Genomic DNA, 18,073 nt, shown 5'->3' on the forward strand with positions numbered 1-18,073 from the left:
AAATGCTCCTTTGTGTTACATAGAGAATAACTTTATGTGACACATGTGTTGCTGAAGGAGGAAATCTTTGATAGCCCACTTCAGGTCGGCCTGATCAAAATGGCAAAAATACCATAGCTGCAAAAATACATATGGTAATTAAAAATTTTACCATAATTTGAACATATTTAATTAACATCATCTGCAGGAACATGTCTACCAAATATCAAATCTATCAGTCAGTAAGATTTTTGAGAAACAAATTTTTGGACCAAAAATGGCGAAAATTGCCCCAAAATTACTGATTTCAACCTAATTTCAATGTATCATATTAAGAAAACCCCAAGGAACCTGTTTACCAAATATCAAAGCAATCAGACAAGTAATTTTTTAGAAGAAAAAAAATTTTGACCAAAAATGAGAAAAAATGCCCCAAAATACAAAATTGCAGATTTCAACCTAATTTCAATGTATCATACGAAGATTAACTTAAGTAAACTTTTTACCAAATATAAAAGCAATCAGACAAGTAATTTTTGAAAAAAAATTAACCAAAAATGAGAAAAATTGCCCCCAAAATACAAAAATGCAGATTTCATCAGAATTTGAATACATCACATTTTGATCAACCTTAGAAACCTGTATACCAAATATCAAAGCTATAAGATCAGTAGTTTTTGGATAAAAAAAATGTTTGACCAAAAATTCGGTAAATTGCCCCAAAGTTACAAATATGAAAATTTCAATTCAATTTGTATTAACTTGACTGAGGTCATCCTGTATACCAACTTTCAAAATCAAACAAGCAGTTTCAGAGGAAAAGATATTTTTACTAAAAACTGAAAAATTTACCCTAAAAATAGAAACATGCAAATTTCATCCCTATTTTTACACACCTAATTTAAAATACCTAAAGAAACCTGCATGCCAAGTTTCAACCTAATCTTACCAACGGTTACAGAGTGCATATTTTCGACACTGACAAAATCATTTGAACAAATTCTCATCTCTACCCCTAGGTACACCTGTACACCAAATACTAAGACAGTAGGTGCTTCGGTTTAGGAGAATTTGACGTGGACGGACATACATACATACATACATACATACATACATACATACATACATACATACATACATACATACATACCATAGGGGAAAGATATCAGTCCCCTGGGGTGGGGAGGGGGTTTTTTGTGCAACGGTTTACCTTATTTTATTTTATTAATTTTGACTCTGATATTTCAAATAAAGTTTAAGTCCAAACCGTCTGACTGCTTTCTTTATTACTACAAGTAATTATATTAATTTTGACTGTGGTATTCCAAATACAGATTTCGACTCCACACCGTCTGACTGCTTTATATATACCGACAAGTCCTTATCTCCTCTCCAACTTGTGTATACGCCACTGTAATTGCTCCGAAAACATTGCCAACTTGCTAATCCGCTGTCGGTATCAGCGGATTAAGTGATTGAGTCAACACCACAGCCGTCCCACACGCATTAAAATTCCGTATTTCACTACGTGTGGGACGGCTGTGGTGTTGACTTTATAAGCTAATCCGCTGATACGCTGAGTCATTAACAAGTTGAGAATGTTTGCGCAGCAATTAGAGTGGTATGTGCACTGGTTGAAGAGGAGATAAGGAATTGGAAACACAGTCAGACAGTTTGGAGTCGAAAGCTTTATTTGAAATATCACAGTCAAAATTAATAAAATCAAATATTAGAGGTAAACCGTTGCACAAAGAAAACCTTATCCCCACCCCAGGGGACTTTCATCTGCCCCCTGTGTACATACATACATACAGACATGCACATGGATGCAAATGAACTGGTTCAGTTTTCTGATAACCGCACATTGGTATACCAATAAATGTGAGCTAAAAATACTAGGCCCTAGTCTAATAGCGTGGTAAGTGGACGACCTAAAAAGTTGTGATAAAATAAAACACAAAATTCAACTCAAGTGATATACACACGAAAGTCAACTCAGTACATGAACTGTCACTTGTAATGTATCAAAATAAACAAAATAAAGCAAGAACACACAAGAAATAACCAACAAACTGACATTTACAACAAAAAATAACAAGCATACAAAAAAATCAAACTATGCTATAGGCCTACACAAACAATGATCTCAATACGCGATCAAAAAAAGGTATACCTGTTTCAGTGTTCTCCCCAGGATTTTCTGGAAGAGTGGCGGCCAATTTGCATAACAATAAATGTTATTATTATGGCAATGAGTTCTATTGTTTGTATAGGATAAAGCCCGAGTACGAGGGCTCTTCTGGTATATAAACACAGGGAATTGAGTAATCGTGTTGTTGTTGTTGTTGTTGTTGTTGTTGTTGTTGTTGTTATTGTTGTTGTTGATGGTGATGATGATGATGATGATGACGATAATAAAAAATATTAAAAAACAATGTGTCATTCCTTGCTGTTGTTTGTCGATGTTGTAGATAATTGTAAAAGAAAACTGTAATCGTGACCAAAAAACGACGTAGGTCGCCCAACGTCACTCCCGTCGGTTGTATAATAGGACGGGAGTGACGTTGGGCGACCTACGTCGTTTTTTTGGTCACGATTACAGTTTTCTTTTACAATTATCTACAACATCGACAAACAACAGCAAGGAATGACACATTGTTTTTTAATATTTTTTATTATCGTCATCATCATCATCATCATCATCATCATCATCACCATCAACAACAACAATACAACAACAACAACAACAACAACAACAACAACAACAACAACAACAACAAGATTACTCAATTCCCTGTGATATAAAGTCCAACCCAACGATAATCGTAGGGTTGGACTTTATATACCAGAAGAGCCCGAGTACGAGGGTTTTATCCGACTTAAAAACTATCGCCCCTAACTTATATATTTTCGTTTTCAATGTGTTTACGTCAACCGTCCCCTTTGTCAATGTAACATGTTTAGGATATGTATTAAAACTTTTATTTGTGAAATAGCCCTCCAATGTAATGGAACATCCTATATATGCCCTAGGGCACATTAGTTTATGTTTGTACCACAGCAGATTTTGTGAAATAGCCTTCCAATGTAATGGAACATCATATAAATGCCCTAGGGCAAATTAGTTTATGTTTGTACCACAGCAGATTTTGTGTTGCAGCTGGTTTCGGCTATGTTACCAAATTTGAATATTAAAACGTACCAGATTTCTACAGAATATGACATGTTCACTTTTGATTGGACAGTACTTTACTACGGCGCTGTCATTCGTTTCTGGAATTTGGTGACCATGGCTTTACGAGTAGATAAAACACCCTGAATTGAGCACTCTGATTGGTCAATCAACAGTAGATAGTTTTTAAACAAAAATTGAAGTCTGGTTTTATATGCTTTGAAGCAACCTCGGGATAAAATGCTATTAGGGTGGGTAAAAAATTGTCGCCATACCCATTTCCTCAAGCCCCCCGAAGTCAAATGGGCCACCCCTAATCGGGAACTATTTTATTCAGCAGGGTTCTGGAAGTATCTTCTATCATTGACAAAATTAATGACTTTCAGATTGAGTTCTACATCGTCGTAAACAACAAGGCACACCTCTTTACGGCAGCTGCTTTGCGTACTGCACACTTTGAGGTTGCGAGGACAAACAAGGTGACCTCGGCAAGCCCACGGGCAGGGCAGTTCATTCCACAGATATGTCATTCAGTTAGCCGGGTTTGTAATTATACACTGCTCTTACCGAAGGTCTGGAAACATAAACTCGTTGCCCGGACGTTTACTTCAAGAAACACCGCAAGTTCTCTCAACGCCATCACGCTTCACAACTGTTTTGATCGTGAAATATGATGTAAACATTGTCATCGGCGCCCGGACTGGCGCTCGCAGTTTTGTGCCGAGTTGTACCGAGGTTCAGCCTTCAGCTTTCGGCCTTCGATCGACTGAAGTAACTTACAGCACAACTGATAACGGTTTGACGTTTTGTTGACTTATATAGGTTTTGCCCTGGATGTTTGCGTTTACTGACTCTACGCTTGCCGCATTGCGCGCTGCCCAGTTGGCGTTAGTAGTTGTGCCTGTGCATTTGTACGACTGCTTATACAACTGAAATAGTCAAAGTGACCTTCATGTACTTTAAAGATGCACCGACTCTGTGTCATAGCTGGTCGAAAGGTGTTAATTGACAAGCATGGCCAAATAATTGATATCGCCAGACGTATGAGTTTTTTAAGGGATTTTCGGGCCGGACTGAAAGAGAGCAAGTCCTTCTCACCGTACGACAGCGGACCAGTCGCCAATAACCTCCCCGATCAAGCTGATATCGTTATTGTCGGTGGTGGAATAATGGGGTCAAGCATAGCGTACTTCTTGAAAAGGAGAACACCGCAGAGAGTAGTGGTTGTGGAAAGAGACCCAGCGGTAAGTAATGATAAATTTCCATGTTTGACATGCACGGCCGGGTTGACACTCGGTCTCTCGGGTCATATACTTTGTATGCACCCAGGGCGGTTCAAAGCAATGGGCATCCAAAATATTTGTTACTTGCTTTCAGAAATAAAACATACCTTTAGTAATACTTATACTAAATAGCAGGTCTTCCGCTAATACTGTCCAATGGCGGCAACAATATCAAAAAAATGTTGAAAATTGTTGGAGTGTTAGTGACAAGAATGCTATGGTATCGCCGCCTGTGGCCTGTATAGGGTGCGGGTATACAATTTAGGCTACTGGTTGGAGCTACATTTGCAAGCATATATATTGCTCACTTCAATCCAAAATATAGTTTAGATATGCTGTCATTATGCACATGTTGTGATAATGACAACAATGATAAATATTAATATCTTCAATTATATTTCTTAGTAGAATTGTTTACAAACTAATAGAAATCAATGTCTTATGTTCATATAATTTTTCTTTCAATTGTAACAGCAGATGCATTTTTGGCCAAACACTGGTGTGCTAACTTCACGTGAGAAAAAATATGATGAGTCAGAGGCCAAAGGGGTCATAAGTCAACACTTCAGCTATATGTTGATGGTCAAAAGTCCACAAAGTGAGAAAGCCGGGAGTCAAAACTGCAGTAAACGTGACACATACCCTGTTCATTCTGACATCAAAAGTAGAGTGGAAGATTTCCCATTCACTGAGACGGCTTCTAAGGGACTGAACAGTTTCTTCAGTGGGGGGGGGGGGAGTGGATTAGATTAAACAAAACAGACTTTCAATTTGCAAACATCCAATATCTCTAACATATATTGAAGTTATTGGCTCGCCCGAAGGGCACGTCGAAAACTGTGATTGGTGCAATTATTTGTGGCCGGCATGATGCTTGTTATGTTTTGTGTTGAATGGGGTACATCTGGCGAGTTTTGTTATTTTTAAGACTAAGTTTATTCAAGTGATTATCATAAGTTACATATACAGGATGTCAGTGAATCTCATATATATTTAAGTGGGTAGCCATGAATATCGAGAGTGTGATGTTGCTCTGCAAAACAACTTCCAAACAAACATCCAAATATCTCTGATATATATGTCTGATATATTGCAATTACGTGCCTGAAGGTTGTGCCGAAAAATATACGTCTGAAATTGTATTAAAGTAACGTGCCCTAACGGAGTGCCAGAAAATGCAACTGAATGATGATATTCGTGGCTGGTATGAAGTATTTTGGGGGCTAGTATGACTCCGCGTTGTAATTCAAAACCACACTGACCCACAGGCTCACGGAACGTTTCATAGATCATCGTCGGATGGGAAGTGACTGACACTGTGAGGCCGAAGGCCGAACCTCGGTACTGTATAAGAATACCAAGGTAATGACACGGAACAATCGACCGGTGGCCCGAAACAAACGAAATAAAGCATCTACCTCAAAAAAAATTACATTGACTGGTTGGAAATACCTTCAAACTTTCAAATCTTTACTCTGGTTACAGCAGTTCTTTCAAATCTGCCAGTTATGGGCGATAATTGTGTGATCAACATGTAGCAAATTTCATCAAATTGTGTGCAGTCATTGTCAATATATCCGTTTCTTCTAAAATCATTAATTATGCAAATGAGCAAAAAGTAAGCAAGCCACATCCACCAAAATCTAATCAGTTCTTGCCATTTGCAAACTTAATCTATGTACCAGATTTCATTCTGATCTGATGAGCCGTTTTTGAGATAATGAGTACACAGACAGACAGACAGACAGACAGACAGACATCGCTGCGACATATACTCATGTGTGTCACGTGAGCAAAAAATTGACAAAACTTGGTATGCATATTGAAGATACCATGATTTAACGTTATTGAAAGTCATTAAGCATTTTACTTCATCCAAATCCTAATTTGCATATTTAATGACCTTTTGAAATTAAGGCTATATATTTGAAGTTACATGACCAAAATTGATGAAACTTGCTTTGTACATTAAAGATACTATAATAGAATATTATTAAATGTCATTAAGCATTTTTACATCAGCCAATTCCTAATATGCATATTTTATGAACTTTCCTAATTAGGGGTATTTATCTGAATTGACGAGACCAAAGTTGATGAAACTGGCTATGTACATTAAAGATACTATGAGAGAACATTATTGAAAGTCATTAAGCATTTGAAGTTTAGCCAAATCCTTATTTGCATATTTAATGTTCTTTCATAATCGGGGATATTTATCTGTATTGACAAGACAAAAGTTGACGAAACTTGCTACGCACATAAAAGATACTATGATACGACATTATTGAAAGTCATTAAGCATTTTTACTTCATCCAGCTCCTAATTTGCATATTTAATGAATTTTTAAAATTAGGGATATATATTTGAATTTACAGGACCAAAATTTATGAAACTTGCTATGTACATAAAAGATACTATTATGTAGGCTAACTTTATTAATTTTGCATTTGAGTTTTCATGTCAGCTAATTTATAGTTTGCATATCTAATGAGCTTTCAAAGTTTGGAATATATAGTTTGAAGGACTTGACCAAAGGCAATTACACTTGCTATATGAAGTGGTGATACAATGACAGCAGTCAAAGAAATTAATATTTTTTTTCAGCTAATTACATATTTGAATACTTAATGACCTATAGAGTTAATCTGTGGTGAATTATGTTCATTATGTTGATGATAATACTTTCAATGAAGTTGCAAACATGTGGCAAAGGTTCAAATTTACACATAACTGCTATATATAATGAAACACGTGAGCATTTACAGTTCATATCTGGTCATGCATGTGGTGACGCACACCAAGTAAAGTTTTCTTCAATTTGACTCAAAAAAAAATTTTTCACCTCCCCTTAGAGGCCACACTGACATTCTACCCTGCCACTGAGCATTTCATAAACATGGTGAACCCCCCATCACCAAAGTATAAAACCAGGTCAACCCCGAAGACCCCCCAGCCAAAGACACTGACCAGTCCCTAAATTGGAATTTGAAGTGTTAACAGTCTTTAACACTCTGACTAAGGTGAAAAGGGATGAAATATAAAAATATACAGCAAGTGGGGTTTTAATGACAATTCCTTTCCTATGCTTAATAATTATCCATTTCTTGTGCCATTAACAGTACACTCGAGCTTCAACAGTTCTTTCAGTGGGTGGAGTGCGACAACAGTACTCACTGCTTGAAAACATTCAAATGGGAATGTTTGGATCAGAATTCTTGCAGAATGTCAAGGAGTATCTGACTGTAGATTATGCTGATCCACCAGATGTCCAGTTTCACAGACACGGCTACTTGTTTCTTGCAAGTGAGAAAGGAGCTGACACACTTCTGGAGAATGTCAAAGTTCAACGGTAAAATGCTCAAACTCACCTAAGGGTTAATTCTTATTGGCATATAAAGGGTATATATACTGTGCACAAAGTCACAGAGTCATTGCATAATTGTCAACCCTGCAAACATTGCTTTACTACACGTACCATAACAGTAACTATGTATGACCTAATTGAGATTTGTCCAAAGTGTGATGAAATCTACAATTTTGTATTTTTGAAGACTTTTTCATTGCTTTTTTTGATCAGTTTTTAGGTCAAATAAGGTAATGTAGTGTACACAAAGTCACAGAGTCATTGGTTGATCGTCACCTCTGCAAATCCTGCTTACCCTACGTACCATTACAGTACCATAAGACTTAAATGACATTTGTCAAATTAGGAGGAAATCTGCAAATTTGTATTTTTGAGAACTTTTCCTTTTGATCGATGTTTTCAAAATTCTCTGAAACCAACTCATCATGTATCATCACAGTCTGTATGTCAGTTATCTTTTTGCATTCAAAACTTCATGGGCAGTTTAAACTGCCTATCAAAATTGCTTTTATTCAGGTTCCAAGCGATGACTTTAATCAGATTTGTTCAAATAGTGATCAAATGTGCTGTTTAAGAAATTTTTTTTCTCACTTTAGGCTTAATATTCTTCAAAGATATTCTTTGTTGATACTGAATGCCCAATATCTATTAGTTGATGTGTAAAGTCCCAGTGGTGACCCCTATTGCATTGTTCAAATGTTGAATGAAATTTACATATGCATATGTTGGGAGGTAATTTTCTTCTTTTTCATTAAAACATTGCTATCTCCATATGCCAATAATCCAACTCTAAAATTCTAAAATATTATTTAGCTTGTTAGAGGTACCTTTCAGGTGTTTCCTAAGTTTTGCGAAAATTAGCATAAAAATTTGCATATTTAACGTTTATAGGATTTTTCTTTGATATTTGGCTTAATTTACTTTAAAAATCTCCAGTGCTTGTCAGACTGCAATTAAAGTTTTTAAGTTCTGTTACTTCCTGGAGATGACCTCGTTTTATTATGCCATTTCAAAAGGTTGCCCTTGTTCAGTTTATATATAATCAAAGTTAGAACAGAATTTGCACATTTTATTTTTTTTGTTGAACTTTTATTTCTCATACCTTATGTTTAGTTTTCTTAAAAATCTGCTTCTCTGAAAGTGTTTGTCCAATAGAAATTACTTTCTTTAGATTGCAGGCATATGACCTCATTTATTTCAAATTGTGATGAAATTTTGCATATGCAAATTTTTAGAGCCAGTGTCTGCATTTTTAGTCAAAACATCTTTTTACCTTGTGGCTGCAAAATTTGACATGTAGCTCCGCCTTGAATTTGGCGTCTTATAAACTGTTAAGCATCCTATAAAGTCAGTTTTCTTATTAAAAACACGGTTCTGTGCAATTCTGCCATCAAATTGCTGTGGGATTTGCTTGACACTCATGAGTTGTCTGTTATGTCTATTCATGAAGATCTTAATTTTCTTCTCCCTCATGGCCTACCTATCAGACAAATTTCTGAGAGATTAAGGTATCTTTTTTATACCATAGATAACCCCTACATTATATTCTGTACTACCTGTAGGGCTGAGGTGAAGTTTCTTTATTTTTGTGTTAAGTCAGTATATATCTGTATCTTAATTACACTGTCAAGGTTTTCTCCAACAATAATTATTGCATAATGTATGACTGCCCGCTAACACTAAAAGTTTCATTTTATGTACAGAGAGAATGGAGTGGACACACAAGTCTTGAGTGCAGTTCAGTTGAAAGATAAATTTCCATGGCTGAATACAGATGATCTTGAAATAGGTGGTTATGGTAAGTGTTGCCAAAGTATAACTTTCTGTTTTCAATCCACTCGGCATATTTACACACAGGGCATACTACCTTCACTGCATGGCCAGCGACTCACATTTTTTATATATACACAATCAAGCAGTCATTTGTTAAAGAATGTTTTATGACAGTATTTATTCACTGATTTATCTACTGGCTTAAACATGTAATGCTATAAAAATTAAGCTCAGTATATACAGTACCTGCAAAATATAACTGTACCGTTTAATTTACTTCCCCTTTAAATTAACAACTGGGATATTAGTTTTTGGTGATTCTCAGTGTAATCCTATGTACTGGAAGAGATCAATGTGACAATCTCCATTTAAATGTTCATCCTTAAGTTACAGTTCAAATTACCATGTGATTCTGGGTGATTATGGCTTTGCTACAATCATTGTTAACGTCTGGAGGGACACGGGGAGAAGGGTTTAGACCTTGCTAAGTATGGGTCACCATACACCACTACTTCTACTGCTTGCTGGATGCACTGGAGACGTAACCTTATCTACCAACCGCCTTCAAATTTACCGTTATCTAAACAACTTGCGTCACCCTTGCCACGTCATTATCCATGCGCATATCAGTATGATCAAAGCCACAGATCGTCCATTTCAACTTCTGCCACGCTCAAGTTCACACCACAAAATTCCCACCCACCCTCCACTAGAAAAAAAAAAAAAAAAAAAAAAAAAAAAAAAAAAAAAAAAAAAAAAAAAAAAAGCCTCGCTGCAGGCTAGCAGCTCACAATAAAAGATACTGTATGTCTCTATATCGCTAACTTTACATAATAAAGTTCCAGGGGGGTACTGTCATGGGTCTGCTGCGGGCGACTGGTAGCACGTTGCCCGATGCACGGTACCAATAACCCGGTACCGCCATCCAGGCCGCTATGACGCCTCGTTGCCCCCGCCATGGCAGTACATGCATAACCCCGGATTTCGGCCAAACACTTGTCTCCGTGTCGTTCCTTTGCGTTAATGTTTAGATATGTAAAATTTGGCATAGCCGTCCATTGCATAGTAATTATAGAAATGGTTGATTTATTTTGTCTAATCAGATTAAAATTCGTAATCTAATTTTGATCTTTAATAATTCAGCAAAGCTGTACATATTATAACTCTGGGTGTTTTCTGTGTTGAAAACACATCTACACAAATTTGGCCTTTGATTTTTTAAGGTGTTAACACTGAAGGCTGGTTTGATCCTTGGTCACTGTTGGATGCATTCAAACGCAAAGCCATGTCATTGGGTGTTGAGTATGTGCATGGTGAAGTGACTGGTGCCTCCGTGAAAGAAGAGAAGCTATCGACAGATACTGCTGATTCTGCCAATTCAAGTAAAATCAAATATCTGGAGGTAAAGTGTGGTTCATCTAGGTTATTAAATCCAAGTATAGTCAGACAAAGTTGCATACATAGAGTTCTTACATCACGGGGCAGCTCCTAGTAATATGTTTTGTTGTACCATTCTATACGGTTGACAGTGGTCCGTGTGTTGAGTGATTTTTATTATATTTCGCTTCCTGTGCCATGTTCAAACTTAACACATTACCAGCTGATCCAGGTGACTTATTTTGTCAATCAGAATCAAGGATTAAAGTTGTGTATTAAGGTAGAATGTGCCAAAGGGACAGATATTTTGGACTCTCAAACTTTTCCAATTCTTTTCTGATCTACCACTTGTTGGGACTCATTTTGAAGTCCTTTGAGTAAGAAAAATTTTCATTGTATTAGTTTTTGAAAATAGAAAATTTCATTTGACTTCATAGCGTCAACACAAGGGCGACCATTTTGAATTTCTAATATCAGTAAATCTTGGGTAATTTGTTTCTCTAGTACCAAAATTTGCATGGTGACCCCAAATTTTGTTCTTGATTTTTGAAAGTGAATGGTTGAATAATTCCTTGAGTCAAGAACTGATTTGTGTGTTTGGAGTGTGTGGCTTGCATATTTCATGTTCATTTGCATTATTTATTAATGATCTTAGAAATACGTACATTGAGAACGGCTGCACAGAATGTGATATGCTGCAAATGTTGATCACAGGATTTCTCCGCCATGAAAGACATAAATGGGTGTCATTACTTGAAAGTTAGTTGCTAATTTGTGTATTTGATGAACTCTCCTAATTAGGGATATAAATATGAATTGATGAAAATTGACAAAACTTGGTATGTATATTGAAAATACTATGATTTAACATTATCGAAAGTCATTGAACATGTTTACTTCAGCCAATTCCTAATTTTCATATTAATGAACTTTCCTAATTAGGGATATAAATCTGAATTGATGAAAATTTACAAAACTTGGTATGTATATTGAAAATACTATGATTTAACATTATCGAAAGTCATTGAACATGTTTACTTCAGCCAATTCCAAATTTGCATATTAATGAACTTTCCTAATAGGGATGTATACATGTATTGACTTGATCAAAGTTGACAAAACTTGCTATGTACATTGAAGATAACTATGAAGGTACTATGATGTAACAGTTTTCAAAGTCATTTATGTTTTTACTTCAGCTAATTACTAATTTGCATATTTAACAAACTTTCCTAATTAGGGATATATCTGGATTGACATTTTTGAGAGCGATTGAGCATTTTAAATGCAGCTAATTATAATTTGCATATTTAACAATCTTTACTAATTAAGGATATGTACATGTAGCTGCATTGACTTGATCAAAATTGACAAATCTTGCTCTGTACATTGAAGAAACTGTGATAACCAAAGTCGGTTTAGATTTTTTAGGACATCTAATTACTAATTTGCATATTCAACAAACTTTACTAATTAGAGTAATCATGAGGCAGCCACTGCATTAAAAAAATGAGACAGCAAACCCTACCCTTATCTAATGATAAGAACTTTCTGTGTGTACTCTGAGCGTTACTGGTGATAGCTTGCTGAATAGACTTCCTAATAGAATAGGGAAATTAATATCCTATGTCTTTAATGCACAGTCATTGACACTGGATGTCAACACTGTACATGAAATCTACCTGTGCTATAATCCAAAAAAAGAACATACAGGGATTATAATGCAACCCTGACAAACCCGAGCTGTCAAGAGTAAATTGGGGGTTTAATGGGATGGATGCTTAATGATATCTGGATAGGCTTAATCAATGTTGACAAAACGTGCTATGTACATTGAAGAGGCTGCGATAATTTATTATTGAAGTCATTTAGCATTTTTACTTCACTAATTTGTACATTTAACAAACTTTTCTAAATAGGGATATACATCCCGATTGACTTGGCCAAAATTGACTGAACTTGCTGTGTTATTGTAGATACTATGAGATAATATTACCAAACTTCGGCTTTGATTTTTTAGAACATCTTATTACTTATTTGCATATTAGGCAAAAATAAATTGTGCTATTTTGGTAACATGGTTTTCAAAAATGGGGTAGGTAGGTTGGCAGGAATTTTTTTTTCCAAAATATTTTTATTTTTAAATATGCACTTTTCAGGGGTTCAGGGCGGTCAAACACTGGCCACATAAAGGACATCCTCGTTCAAGCAAAAAATCAAATGCCAAGTAATGAACGCGTGATTTTACAGGTTTTTTCTTTCTTTTTTTACTTCCGTGTTTACGTAGCTCTACAAAGTTTAGGGTCAGCAGGTATAAAAATAGGGTAGGTCGGGTTATCGGAACAGCACAATTTTTTTTGTCGGCCTTAAAGAATATTTCTAGTTAGGGATATATCTTGATTGATTCGATCAAAGTCGATGACACTTGCCATGCACATTGAAGAAATTATGATAAAATATTAATGAAAGTTGTTTAGCATTTTTACATATGCTAGTTACTAATTTGTATGTTTAACTAACTTTCCCAATAGGGATATAAGACTGGAAACTTGCTGTGTATATTGAGGAGAAAATTATTTTTTATAAGTGAAATGTATTTTGCATTTTCATGTCAGCTAATTTATAATTTGCGTTTCTAATATCTAATGAACTTTCACAGTTTGGCATATATAGGTTAAAAGACTTGACCAAAGGCAATTACACTTGCTAAATAAATTGGTAATACAATGACTGCAGTAAAAAACATTTAGTAGTTTTATTTCTGCTAATTACATATCTGTATACTTAATGACACTTTCAATGAACTTGGAAACATGTGGCGAAACTTTAAATTTAGAGACAACTGAAATATACTGAAATAAGTGAGCATTTTCAATTCATATCTGGTTGTCGCAGATCTCCTTGCCAAACAGTCCAGAGGTGGTACCATTGGTGTGTGGGACAGTCATCAACGCAGCAGGACCCCATGCCGGGGATTTTGCCAGACTTCTGAAGATTGGCTTCGGTGAAGGAGACATGGCTGCACCTCTCCCTGTTGAGCCGAGGAAGAGATTTGTGTATGCTTTCCACAGTCCCAACGGACCTGGCATAGAGTGCCCCCTTGTGATTGACCCTACAGGGACATATTTCAGGAGGGAAGGTCTTGGAGGTGTTTATATCTCTGGACTGTCACCGTCAGAGGTAATCACTTGTTCCTTGTTTATTGGATCTTGTCAATTGTTATGCCAATAAGCCATGTCAGGGACTTTTCTATTATTTGGTGGGGAGGGCCAAGGAGTGTGAGGGACAAATGGTGAGGAAATTTCCATAACAACTCCAGAGGTGAATAAACTGCTGATCACTTTTTCCAAAACATGCATATTACCATTGCATGGAGTGATTGTCTCTTTCATACCTACAGATCAAAAACTGGCAAATTTTTCAATTCGTGGGTACTCCTAGCCCTCTCTCTGCTCCATTAAATTTCAGTGATTTTGATTTAAGTCCTATTTCCTTTTGAATTATTTTAATTATATACATTCAGATTTTTTCAAAATTAGTTTCTCAGGAAGTCCACTTCACCCTTATTGTAATTTGACTCCTATAAGTATATGGTAGCTTATACATGTGTGATTACAAGATGTAATTTCTTCTATTTCTTCTGTGCACTACAGTGTTGACTAGCAATATTTCAATCCCAGATATCTGTTCCCTCTAAACTTAAAACACTGAGCATCATATAAATATAGAAATAACGGGCGACGCGCTGACCATTAATGTTTATTTATGGGCAAGGGCGAGAAGGAAGCCAAAATTACAAGCCTCGCCCGTTAATTTTGGCTTTCCTCGAGCCCACGCCCATAAATAAACGTTAATGGTCAGGGTGGAGTCTGTTATTTCCATTATATTATCAACGAACCCAAGAAAACTGTCAAAATTTACAAACATTTCCCACGCGAACGACAACAGGGCCCCAGAACTTGTCAGTGAGTAGTGCGCTATAAAAATTTTGCAAATCTGGAGATTTTTCAAAAAAAGTGTTTAAACTTTGCCCACAAGTGTTCCATTTTATTTTATGTTTGATCATGATCTTTGTACAAATTACAATTTACGTTTTAGCTGAAGAGTTACAATGTTTACGATATTATTCATATTCAAGGACACATAAACGAACCATTATTGCATATTTGTGGTCGGTCACATGGTTCAGGTTGACCAATTAAAATGCAACTGACAGGGCATGGTAATATAATGTGTGTGCAAATCATCCAATTTTGTGCTTTCTCTTTTCTCCGGATTTCAAGATTTCTAAAGAAGTAACTCCACCCTGGCTTGGTCAAATTTACGACTATTTTGTTTGGCAAAAAAGTTTTTACATTTTGAATAAGAGGCATTTTAATTTTGCCAATGATGTTTTCAATCACATTTTTGAGTCAGTCTTTCAACCCTTGCCATTTTAGAATGAGGAAAGATAATGCAAAATAAAATAATGGTTTTTTCGCTACGTATGCTCTTGGTTCAAGTGAAATATTACATTTCAGAAAATAGTATCAAGTTATTGACTTAATTTGTATTATTAATACAAAAATTAAGGTGTTTTACTCCAAATATACACCCCTATCCTTTGAGAAAACTATTGCTATGGTAACCATACTAAATTTTAGACTGTGCATTTTGAAAATATATAGTATGAGGGGGTTTCCTTGTCATCTTAGATGAGAAATATTCCTTTGAAAAAAACTGTTAGCAACGTGCAACGTCCTCCACCTAAAACCCTCATAATGTTTCTTTCACTCTGTCATTGATGATATGAGTATCAGTTCTGTAGATACTTAATATTTTTCCGAGTTTTATGAGCAGTCTACCCTCAAGACCGAATGTACACAATTTGCAGTGATATGTACTAATGCCAATAATAATTTATGTGATCTTTATCTGCATGTCCTTTACAACACAAGATCTCCATTGTGCCAGTTTCACAGTGTTCCCTTCACAGTCTGATGGAAGTTGAATGATCTGGCTGTGTTCCTTCTCTTCCAGGAAGAAGAACCTAGTGCAAATGATCTACAAGTTGATTACCAATGGTTTGATGATAAAATTTGGCCAAGGTTAGCTCACAGAGTACCAAGTTTTGAAAATTTAAAAGTAAGTCATGGAGAGACCCAGGGTACTCAACATTGTTTAAAGAGCGCTATCATGTTGAACACATGGATTTGGCCTTAGTCATAAAAACCACCATAAGCTGCATTTGAGAAAATCCAAAAAAGGAATAAATTCATTTGTTCATTACTACAGCACTCAAAGTAAATACTGTAGCATCTACCTAAAGCCGGCCACCATTTGTTAGACATCGTGCATCTATTAAAAATTTCATTTTTCCCCATAGAGTCAACACAGGGATGGCAGCCATTTTGAATTTCAAATACCGATATATGTCAGATAATTTGTTTCTCTAAGTACCAAACTTTGCTCAGTGACCCTTGATATTTATTCTTGATTTGGTGAGAGTATGGTTGAAAGTTTCATTGAGGAATGTTTGAGCTGAAGTTTTGAGTTTTTCACTTTTGAAGCACATACTGCCTTTAAACTGTGTGACTTCCCACTCAACCAGAAGGAAATTGACAAAAAAATTCATGCTACAACACGACATAGATATTTCCTGACATCACAGCCGCTATTGTGTTGTGGAGAACACTGTGTCAACATATAAAATAATTCATACATGGTGTGTATGCATGGACTTTAGAATAGGAATCAGTCAAACAGCCAGGGATTATGCAATTTTTGCAACATATAAGACTAAGTTTAGCACACAGTGTAGGGGCTCAAACATTGTCCAAAACTCACTTATTTTAATTAAACTGTACAGATGCTAACCTTTATGCATCAATATGGGATTGATAAATATTATAATATATGAGAAGGAAACATTACTCTAAGTTACAGTAACATCAAAAGATATCCAGTGATCTGCTGAAAATGACAAAATGACTACATGATCTAGACTCTCATCTTGTGAGCATTTTATCTTTTGCAGGATCTCTTTGAAATTAAATTTGTACACATAAATCTCAATTCTGATTTAATCTTTCAACAGGTCAGAAATGCATGGGCTGGTTTCTATGACTACAACACACTTGATCAGAATGCTATCATCGGCCAGCATCCAGTTATTACTAATTTGTATTTCATCAATGGCTTCAGTGGCCATGGAATTCAACAGGGACCTGCTGCTGGGAGGGCTTTGAGTGAACTAATCCTGGACGGAAAATTCACTTCCATTGATTTGTCAAGGTTTAGTTTCCAGCGAGTTGTTGACAATCAGCCACATTTTGAACGGAATATTGTCTGATTTTGGGAGGGCTTTGAGTGAACTTATCCTGGACAGAAAGTTCACTTCCATCGATTTGTCAAGGTTTAGTTTCCAGCGATTTGTTGACAATCAGCCACATTTTGAACGGAATATTGTCTGATTTGTGAGGGCGCTGTTCACAACATCTACCAGTAATTCAAGATGGGTTGGATATCTGTCAGTGGTTTCATAGTCCACTGCAGTGTCTGTAACCATTATTTTAGTCATAGATCATTCATAGCTTCAGCCACACAGATACTTAAATTCTTACAGTTGTATCTGTATAGGAATTATTTTTACTTTTATGTGCTGTCAACTGTCGAATAGATGTAAAACCTCTTGTGCAAGATTTTAAGATCATCATGCATGGTGTGATGACAAGATGTTTTCATTTTTGCTTAGTGCTATCGCAGTAGGGGTGTGCAATATAAACTATTATCAGGTAAAAGTTTAAGGAGGGAGCTTCCCTTGTAATCATATTGGTGCCTTGCTTTTCTTAAGTTCGTTGAATTTTCATCCTTTGCACTTAAGAATTTCTTTACACCATGATTCTCATGGTATTAATGGCCAACTTATGCAACCTATGCTAGGCCAAAAAACATCATGACTTTGTTTCTCATCTCAGATGTTTTAGGATTGGATATGGTAACATTTCTTAACTTTGAGCTCACAAGATCCGACATCTTATATGAAAACAACAGAAACATTGGCATGCAAGGGCAAAAATCACCAAAATCGCTTGCCAGATAGGCTTGATACAGGGTGATGTAAGTTAGACCTTTTTCATACG

The 18,073-nt window shown here is 36.0% G+C and overlaps 1 protein-coding gene across 1 annotated transcript; it reads left to right on the top strand.

Moving 5' to 3' along the window:
• Positions 1-3,603: 3,603 nt before the first annotated feature.
• Positions 3,604-17,441, top strand: LOC139152666 (FAD-dependent oxidoreductase domain-containing protein 1-like). The gene is made up of 7 exons (XM_070725950.1): positions 3,604-4,395; positions 7,558-7,787; positions 9,506-9,600; positions 10,799-10,977; positions 13,848-14,132; positions 15,972-16,076; positions 17,029-17,441. Exons 1-7 carry the CDS (start codon positions 4,117-4,119, stop codon positions 17,281-17,283), a joined length of 1,428 nt encoding a protein of 475 aa, XP_070582051.1. The 5' UTR covers positions 3,604-4,116; the 3' UTR covers positions 17,284-17,441.
• The last annotated feature ends 632 nt before the right edge of the window (positions 17,442-18,073 follow it).

Source organism: Ptychodera flava, chromosome 16 (assembly GCF_041260155.1).
Source record: "Ptychodera flava strain L36383 chromosome 16, AS_Pfla_20210202, whole genome shotgun sequence".
NCBI lineage: Eukaryota > Metazoa > Hemichordata > Enteropneusta > Ptychoderidae > Ptychodera > Ptychodera flava.

Excerpts from the sequence above, each read along its gene's own strand:
- LOC139152666 (XM_070725950.1), top strand. The coding sequence starts at position 4,117 with ATGCACCGACTCTGTGTCATAGCTGGTCGAAAGGTGTTAATTGACAAG. Across the intron at positions 4,396-7,557 it reads TTGTGGAAAGAGACCCAGCG|TACACTCGAGCTTCAACAGT; the intron begins GTAAGTAATGAT and ends TGCCATTAACAG. Across the intron at positions 9,601-10,798 it reads TCTTGAAATAGGTGGTTATG|GTGTTAACACTGAAGGCTGG; the intron begins GTAAGTGTTGCC and ends TGATTTTTTAAG.